Here is a 10,022-nt window from a genome sequence, read left to right on the forward strand (position 1 = left end):
TCAATGGGTTTAGAGTTATGTCCCAGGAACTGACGGTAAAGACCCAATTTGTTTGGTTCACCTTAATTGTAAACTCTGCTTCCTTGTTTTTTTTTTTTTAAGGTGGTTTTACCAAACTAGAATATAGTCTCCACAAACATAAGGAATATGTTTATGTAGCCCCAACAGTAGCACCATGCCTGGTACATAGTAGTCATTCAATAAGGATTTATAGAATGAATCTGTGTTTCAGCAGTTTGGATAAGGTGGCTCTCCTACCTCTCTGGTCTGCTGTTCACAGTGTCTTGCTTGTGTTTTACACTCTCTGCATGTTTTGCAAAGCCTTATTTAGGAAACAGTCAAATCTTTATTCATTTGTTATGTATTATCTAACCTTGTTTCTACACTAACTGCTTTTACCATTTGCTTCGTTTATATTATTGTGTTTTTACCAGTGTGCAAGGAACATTGCATGTGGAGTTTATATACACTCACAGCATGTGATTTTCAATAAAGAGCCACCTCACATCCAAACATTTTTTAAATAGTTTTATTACAAATCAAGATGATGCAAGAGTTCATTGTTTTTTTCTTTCCTAGAAATTTGGAAAGCTGATGATCATCTGCCTGGGCACTCACAAAATGAATGGGTGAATAGAATGGAAAAGTGCCATGAACATAATGCATATGAATATATTTTTAATCAGCACAAAAGTCATTTTACTTTACATCAAAATGATGGTATGTTTGACTTACTTGGAAAAACTATAAAATCAAATTTATCTTTAATCAGCCACAGCAGAAGCTATGGAGTAAAGAACTCTGCTGAGCTTAATGGAGATGAAAAAACCTTTCCCCATGCTAACCATGAACAATTTCATATGGAAATTAAATTCTCTGAGAGTCAAAAATCCAACAGCATGAAGTCGCAACTCATTAAGCATAAGAGAACTCACAAGATAGAAAAATCACATGTATGCAGTGAATGTGGAAAAGCCTTCATCAAGAAGTCTTGGCTCACTGATCATCAGATTATTCACACAGGAGAGAAACCCCATAGATGCAATCTATGTGGGAAAGCCTTCTCCAGAAAGTTTATGCTAACTGAACATCAGAGAACTCATACAGGAGAAAAACCTTATGAATGCACAGAATGTGGGAAAGCCTTTCTTAAGAAATCACGGCTCAATATACATCAGAAAACTCATACAGGAGAGAAACCCTATACATGCAGTGAATGTGGAAAAGGCTTCATCCAGAAGGGAAATCTCATTGTTCATCAACGAATTCACACAGGTGAGAAACCATATATATGCAGTGATTGTGGAAAAGGCTTCATCCAGAAGACATGTCTCATAGCACATCAGAGATTTCACACAGGAAAGACACCCTTTGTTTGCAGTGAATGTGGAAAATCTTGTTCTCAGAAGTCAGGTCTCATTAAACATCAAAGAATTCACACAGGAGAGAAACCTTTTCAATGCAGTGATTGTGGGAAGGCCTTCGCCACAAAGCAAAAGCTAATTGTACATCAAAGAACTCATACAGGAGAGAGACCGTATGGTTGCACAGAGTGTGGAAAAACTTTTGCTTACATGTCCTGCCTTGTTAAACATAAAAGAATACACACAAGGGAGAAACATGTAGATTCAGTCAAGGTTGAAGCCCCTTCTGCAGTGCGTCACAGCTCATCACATACCAGTGATCTCATGCAGGACGAAAACCCTGTTAATAAAGCGACTATACAAATGCCTTCTGTGGCAGCTCAGACATCAGTAGACATCAGTGGGATCCTACCAAATAGAAACATAGTCATTGTGAGACAGCCTGTTGCCAGATGTGAACCCTCAGGAGATAACAGAGAATTTGTACAGGAAAGAAACATTATGAATGCCGTGAATGTGGTAGTGCCTTCAGTGATCAATTACATCCTTTATTATGTCACAGAAAACCCATAGGATAAGCTCAAATACATTTAGTGTGGAAAGGGTTGAGCAAAAATTTCTAGCTCATTGGATATCTCATTGTATGATTTCCAGATGGGAATCATATGAATGTAGAGGCTGGCAAAGCCTGATATGCTCATCCTACGTAAATATCACATTGATATCTGTGGTGCAATGAATTCCTTTATGTGGCCTTTTGCCCTTGATTCTTGGATAAATAACTTAGGAGATACCCAGAGTTGTTTTCTACCCTTTATGGTTTGTTATTTTGTCTGGTCTGTCTAGGCGGCCCCATCTCGCCTAGTAATTGACAATGTAATGACAGGAAAGCTAAAGCAAGAAACTTTTGCCTAGTAATTCACAGGGCCTGGGTTTATTGACATTTCCTGGGTAGTTGAAGTTTGCTTGGGCTCTGGTATGGCTAGGAGAGAACCCCAACTTTTAACTGAGAAGCAGCATGAGTAATGACTTATATAATGGCCCGAAACACAGAGGTTTTTTGGGACTTCTTGCTGAGAGCTGGGAGGGTTGATGTGTCCATTAGAACACAGAAGCACTGTGCCAGAAACCCTCCCAGACTCGGGTGAAAGAGTTGTAACATCCTTAGAGCTGTGAACAGTGGAGTGGCTGTGACTGCCAGAAATGGCAGAGACAAGTGGAAGCGGGTGCCCAGCAGCATAGAGCAAAGAGCAGTGTTGATGAAAACTAAGCTCGGAGAAAAGTGACAGTGGCATGAGTGGTGCTATCTTGAAGCTGCTGGTTGAGAGCTGGAGCCAGTCAGCTACAAGAGCAGAGCTGGCCAAGAGGAGCCATGGAGAGAGAGACAAAGCATGAGTGACAGTAGCTGCCACTGTGTGGGACTAGAATGATGGCACAGAGCCTGACACCTCAAGCCAAGCACACATGCTAGCACGCAAATGGCAGCATGGGCCTAGCCCAGAGAGAGGGAGCAGTGCACAGGGCCTGAAGTGCAAGTAGTGTGTCGAGCTGAACTGGCCTGCCACAGAAAGGGACTAACCCAAGCTGGAGCCCCAAGCAAGGGAGCCAGAGCACTGCCTGACAATGGAGCCCTGCAGGAAGGAGTGCTTGAAAGACAGCTCACCAGGAAAACAGCTATCCAGGTCCTCACTGACAGCCAGCAGAGAGCTGTCCAGGTCCTGACTAGAGTTTCCTGGTTGAAAGCTTCCTGATTAGTGTGAGTGAATATCTGTTCTTGGGAGGGTAAGCAGGTCCCCTTTGAGATGTTATGGCTCCATGCTGTATGCTTCCCACACCTCGCACTATGCTTTTCTCTGTTCACATCCTTTGTTTGTACCTTTCTCTGTTTATATCCTTCTCTGTTATATTAAAGTTGTTATCACAGGTGTGGTGTTTCTGTGAGCTCTGTTAGAATTTCAATGAATTATTGAACTCAGTATATATAGAGTTATTGGATGGCTAGTGTCAGATGTAATGGAGAAGTTGGAAAGTGGGAATATATTTAACCTCTGCCTCTTTGGAACCAATCTGATGCTTTTTGCTGATTCTCATAGTTAAAATTATCCATGAAGTTATCCTAATTTAATATAGGTTTAATCTGATGTTAATCTGAACACATACACTTCAATTGGTCTATTGTGTCAATTAGAAAAATAGAAGTCTGAGTTAATCACAGTGGAGCAAATAAGTAATGTGAATTTTTAAACAGAAAAGATAATCAGTATCTGGAATGTTGCTGTAAATAACCACTTAGGAGGTCCTTGGTTGGTTGGTAAGGGGCAATATTTGATTGGTGGTATTTGGAGCACACATATATTAGTTCACTTTCCCCAGATTAGTGTGAAGGATTACCTGAAAACCAGAATATTTACCATAAAGTTTTAGAACTTCATATTATGCAGAGGGACCTATGAAACAATAGTCTTACACTGAGTCTATTCATTAATGTAATGAATATTTGTAACATGCTTCTTTGGTCACATGGTCCTATTTCAGTAGGTGAGGATGAAGTGGTTAATAAAGGAAAAATTTCATGCCCTCTTGGAGAGAGCACTGAGTTAATTGGATTATATTTAAGTGGAGTTTTGACACTCCAGCTGATCTAGTCAGAGGATGCAATATCTACATTAGGTGAAATAGACATAAAATAATTGGTACAAGGGGTTTAGTTAGCATTTTTAGGAATGAGAAAAATCCTAAAAAGTTCTTATGATAATATGTTGTTAAAAAATCAGTTGCCATCGAGTTGATTCCAATTCATGGTGACCTCATGTATGAGAGTCGAACTGTGCGTGATAGGGTTTTCCATGGCTGATTTTACAAAGTAGATCACCAGGCCATTCTACCAAGATGCTTCTTGTTGAGCTCGAACCTCCAACATTTTAGTTATCAGTTGAGTGCATTAACAGTTTGTACCACCCATGGATTCTTGTGATAGAGACTCCTTTATTTGGTATTTAAGCATTCTAGGAAATAAGTTATATTTTTTTAATGCCCATGTCTAATTTGTTTAAGTAGTTTATAAATTCCTGGGTAGTTTTAATGAATATTTTAATTTGAAAGTTAAAAGACATTTTTAAAGAAATTTAAAATTCATTCCGTTAGTTGCAGTAGCCACATTTCATGGTTCAATAGCCATGTGCGCAGTGAATTGTATACCTACGACACATTGAAACAGCAAACTTTTGGTGATATATATTTTATCATTAAAAAAAGGATACATAACAGTTCCATCACAAGAATTCCTCATTGTACCCTTTTATAACCTCACCTACTTCTCACTCTCTCCACCTCCCTAACCCCTGGCAATCACTAATCTGCCTATCTCAAAATGTTACACACTGATGATCACATTTATACAACATTCTTATAGTGACAAAATTAGAGAATATATTTTAAAGTCAGAGTGAACACCCCGTGTTGCAGTGAGTTCCTTTATGTGGCCTTTTGTTTTCGTTCTTTGGAAAAACAGCTTGAGTTTTTTCCCCTGCTGTCATGGATTGAATTATGTCCCCCCAAAAATGTGTGTATCAATTTGGCTGGGCCATTATTCCTGGTATTGTGTGGTTTTCCTATATGTTGTAAATCCTGCCTGTATGATGTTAATGAGGGAGGATGGGTGGCAGTTGTGTTGGTGAGGCAGGACTCAATCTACAAGATTGGATGGTGTCTTGAGGCAAACTCTTGAGATATATAAAAGAGAGAAGCAAGCAGAGAGACAGGGGGACCTCATACCACCAAGAGAGCAGTGCTGGGAGCAGAGCGCATCCTTTGGACCCGGGGTCACTGCGTAGAGATGCTCCTAGTCTGGGGGAAGATTGATGAGAAGGCCAATAGAGAGAGAAAGCCTTCCCCTGGAGCTGATGCCTTGAATTTGGACTTTTAGCCTAGTTTACTGTGAGGAAATAAGTGTCTCTTTGTTAAAGCCACCCACTTGTGGTATTTCTGTTATAGCAGCACTAGATGACTAAGACACCTGCGGTGCAGTGAATTACTTAATATGGCCCTTCTAGCCATAGTCTCTGTAACTCCCACCAAGTGACTGGGTGAAACTATGCAAATGAGGTGCTTGTGGCCCACCAAGGGGATTGGATAGTTTGCTAATAATGTAAATAAGGTGCAAGGCACTCTTGTGGGGGGTGCGACCATACAAATAAGGTGTATGGAACCCTAACGAGGGGATTAGTTCCGCCATCCCACTAGGCTTAAAATGAGCCATCCCAGAGGCGGGAACAGACGATCTCACCACCAACAAGAAAGAAGAGCCAGGAGTGGAGTGTGTCCTTTGGACCCAGGATCCCTGTGCAGAGAAGCTCCTGGAACCAGGAGATTGAGAGAGAGAGCTTTAACATCAAAGACAGTGAGAAACTGTGGCAGAGAAATGGCAGCAGCAGAGGCAGGAGACTGGCAGAAGACGGCGCAGTGGGCTTCCTGGCCCACAGAGTGAAAAAGCTGAGTGCCTTCAGTTAGGAGGCCTGCTGGTGGAGTAGGGTGCTCCGGGCACTTTGTTGAGCTAGGTTTGCTGACATATGGGGCTAGAGATGAATGCCTTCGGGCCTTGGCTTACTGGTAGAATAAGGTGCCTCGGGGCACTTATTGGCAGAGCTAAAAGAGCTTTGTAACACTTGCTCAAGCAGGGCGGAGGCCAAGGTGCCAGAGAGAGGTATGCCCGCTGTTATGGCTGAGAAGAGGCTGTCCTGATCAAAGAACTATATCCTGAGCGTTCCTGAACCTGAATTGTAACCTGTTACTTCCCTAATAAACCCCATAATCATGAGTGTGGTCTGTGAGTTCTGTGTGGCCATTGCAATGAGTTATTGAATTCAGCAGAGAATAGAAAGTGCTGTGAGACGTATGGTCGGTGTCAGAATTGGTAAAAAGGTTGGATGGTGAAAGTATGTTTTTCCTCCGCCTCACAGGAATCAGCCTTGGGCTGTTGATCTTGATTCTCCTTCCCCCTTGTGAAGTTACAGGAGGTCAGATGGCAGTCGGCCACACCATTTTTTACAATGTGTGACTACTGCCTACCAAATTGGACAACAGAGACATGCAAAACTTTGTAGCACTTTGCATCGCTGTAAACTGTATAGTGAGAGAAATCACTATCATTTTCAGGATCCCAGAAAGTTAAATTGGAGAGCACAAGTTTACATTATTTTGTTATTTCTCAGCACAAAGATACTCAACTATTGATTTTTTGAAAGAATGAATGAGCCAATGAACTAATCAAAGAGTATTTTGTCATTGAAGTGAATGATCAATTAGAAGGCAGTTTAAGGAATGGAATTGTCTCCGAGAAACATTTCCTTTGTGATTAGAGACTCAGTCGCTGAGTATTTTAGGGGCAGGGCATAAAAGGAAAAAGATCCCCAGAATAAGTCCAACAAAAAGAGAAGCTTAGTCTTCTAAGAATGGAGGACAGTATATGAGATGGAAGAGGATGAAATCCTTTTGGGTTATCTTAGAGTTAAACCTTCATATCACCTGTGATAGTTAAGGTTATGTGTCAACTTGGCTAGGCCATGATTCTCAGTTTGGCAGACATTATGTAATTATCCATTTCATGATCTGATGTGAGCTGTCAATCAGTTGAAAGGGGAGTTTCCTTGGGGGTGTAGCCTGCATCCAATATATATGGATGTTCTGGCAAAGCTCGCTCTCTTGATCCTGCGTTCACCTCATCATCCTCTGATCTCTGGTTCTTGGATGTGAGCCAGCAGCCTGCCTCCTGACCTGCAGATTATGGGTTCGTCAGCTCCTGCTATCACGTGAAGCCTACAGCCTGCTGCCTTAACTATGGATTTGGGACTTGCCAATGTCTACAATTGTGTGAGCCATTTCCTTGAAATAAATAAATAAATATTTATATATACGCTTCTCTGGTTTTGCTCCTCTAGAGAACCCAGCCTAAGACATTACCATTGAGAGATGCCACCATTTCAAAGACTACAGGTTCTCTGTAGCCTGCTGAACTGCGATATGATTTCTTTTTACACTGCGAGTGGGACTCATGAACTCTGTTTCTCTTCTCTGAGTTTTTCTCTTAATCCCATAATAATATTGCATAGATGGCAAAAACCAGCATAAATGAAATCCCACTATGAGGGTCATTTGCTAATCCTGAATCTTCCCTATCCTGTTCAGCTCTGACACCAGCTGCCCATGCAGCATTTTTTCTCTGACCCTATCCATCCAGAGCCAGATCAGATCTCACAAGTTAAAAGGACATGGTTCATCAGCCCAAGGCTTTAGATGCTGGCTGCCCATCCAGCCCTTCTTTCTCTGACCTGGAGCTAGGTCAGATCTCACAAGTTAAAAAGACACTGTCCTTCAGACTGCCAAATAGGCTGATGCCAGCCTCACGTTTGGGAATCCACATAACACCCTAACTTCTGACCTGCTGACCACAAATTTGGGGGTTTCCTCTATCCTTTCAGGATACCAACCACAAACTCAGGAGTCCCCCAGGGATCCCTAGGTTCTGACACCCACAATTCCTTTTGAGGGTGATAATTCCCTGGAATGACTCATAAAACACAGAAAATGCTATACTTAAACGATTACCCCTTTATTATAGCAAAAAGGATACAAATGAAGAGGACAATGTCTGGGCACGTACCCAACGCAGCTTTCATGTCCCTAAAAGGGATGTGCATCCATCTCACATGCATGGATATCTTTCACCAACCAGGAAACCCATACAGATTCCATGACCTGAGCCTTTATTGGCTCTTTATGTAGTCATGATTGAGGCCTCATTGCATAGGTATGATTGATTGAATCATGCCACCCTCTCTCCCTGAGGTCAGCTACATGATGCTCTTTCTGGCTTGGCAAACCACCATTCATTAGCACAAATCCTCAGGTATCATCTCTAATGCTACATAATTACTTAATTACTGTAACAATGGCATGGTGGGGGCATCTGACCTCCTCTAACTTCAGGAGAGGGAGAGAGAATCATCATTAGCATCAGTCCAAAGCTGATTCTTATGAGGTAGAGGTCAGATATACCTCCTCCCCAAACTTTTTACCAATTCTGACACCAGCTGTCCTTCCCACGGCACTCTTTACTTCTCTGCTGGGTTTGATAATTCATTGCAATGTCCACACAGAACTCACAGACCATACAGTTTTAAGGTTTATTAGGGAAGTAACAAGTTACAATTCAGGATCAGGAATGACTCAGGATACAGTTCTTTGTTCAGGACAGTTCCTTGGCCATGCCCTCCGGCAGGCCTCTCTCTGGATCTCAGCCTCTTGACCCGGCGGCCAGGCCTCTGCCCTGTTTGGGCAAGTGTTACAAAGCTCTTTAGCTCCGCCAGTAAGGGCCCAGGGCCACCTCACTCCGCCAGCAAGCCTTGGCGGTCAGTAAGCCTAGCTCTGCTGACAAGTGCCCAGACTCACTCTACTCCGCTAGGAAACCTCCTGCCCAAAGGTGCTCAGATCTTTCACCCCATGGGTCGGCATACCCATGTAACTGCCTTACTCTGTGGGCCGGGAAGCCCACTGCACCATTTTGCACCAGTATCCTGGTACTGCTGGTGCTGCTTCTCACCGTTTTTCACCATCTCCGATGTTACAACTCTCTCTCATCTCCTGGATCTAGGAAGTTCTCAGTGCAGGGACCCTGGATCCAAAGAACGCATTCCACTCCCGTCTCTTCTTGGTGGTAGTGAGGTTCTCCGTCTGCCTCTGGGATGGCTCATTTTTAGCCTAACAAAACGTCAAAACTGACCAATCCCATTGTGTAAAACTTGTGTGATGGAGGCGTCTGATTTCCTCTAACTTCACAAGGGGGAAGAGAATCAAGAGCAACAGCCCAAGGCTGATTCCTGAGGCAGAGGTCAGACATGACTCCTCTCTCCACCGTCTTTACCAATTCTGACACCAACCGTCCCTCCCATGGCACTCTCTACTTCTCTGCTGGATTTGATAATTCGTTGCAATGGCCACACAGAACTCACAGGCCATACTCACAGTTATGGGGTGTGATCATGAAGGTTGTGTGTCAGCTAGGCTGGGCCATGATTCTCAGTGGTTTGGCAGTTTTATGATGATGTGATCACTTCCATGATGAGATTGGCTATAATGTGATCACCTCCATGATGGGATCTGCTGTGAGTAGCTGATCAGTTGAAAGGGAGTTCCATTGGAGGTGTGGCCTGTGTCAAATATAAGTGGACTTTCTGGCAAGGCTTGAGGTCTTTTGCTCCTACTGGATCCTGCAGCTGGCTCCTGTTCGTCTGACCTTCGGTTCTTGGGACCTGAGCTAGCAGCTTACCTGCTGTCTTGCCTGGCAATCTTCGGATTTGTCTGTCTTCACAGCCTGTGAGCCAGAACCCTGCTGTCTGACTTGCCCATCTTGGGTCTGCCAGCCCCTGCGGCTATGTGAATCAGGAGAAGCCTCCAGCCTGATACACGTTCCAGCCTCTACAACCGTGTGAGCCATTTCCTTAATGTAAATCTCTCTCAGTGGTTAAGAGATCAGCTGCTAACAAAAAGGTCGGTAGTTTGAATCCACCAGCTGCCCCTGGCAAACCCTAGGGGCAGTTCTACTCTGTCCTATAGGGTCACTATGAGTCAGAACTGACTTGACGGCAATGGGTTTGTTTGTTA

At 43.1% G+C, this 10,022-nt stretch overlaps 1 protein-coding gene and 1 long non-coding RNA gene across 2 annotated transcripts in view; one reads left to right on the plus strand and one right to left on the minus strand.

Moving 5' to 3' along the window:
* Positions 1-4,802, plus strand: part of LOC101349213 (zinc finger protein 350-like) — a 27,546-nt gene extending 22,744 nt beyond the window's left edge. The window contains exon 5 of the mRNA XM_004381733.3: positions 580-4,802. Coding sequence (XP_004381790.2) covers positions 580-1,937 — 1,358 coding nt within the window. The 3' untranslated portion in view covers positions 1,938-4,802. The remainder of the gene's footprint in view (positions 1-579) is intronic.
* Positions 1-10,022, minus strand: part of LOC111821520 (uncharacterized) — a 17,113-nt gene that overhangs the window by 917 nt on the left and 6,174 nt on the right. The gene's annotated exons all lie outside the window — the stretch shown is intronic.

This window comes from Trichechus manatus, unplaced genomic scaffold (assembly GCF_000243295.1).
Source record: "Trichechus manatus latirostris isolate Lorelei unplaced genomic scaffold, TriManLat1.0 scaffold00087, whole genome shotgun sequence".
NCBI classification, from domain to species: Eukaryota; Metazoa; Chordata; class Mammalia; order Sirenia; family Trichechidae; genus Trichechus; species Trichechus manatus.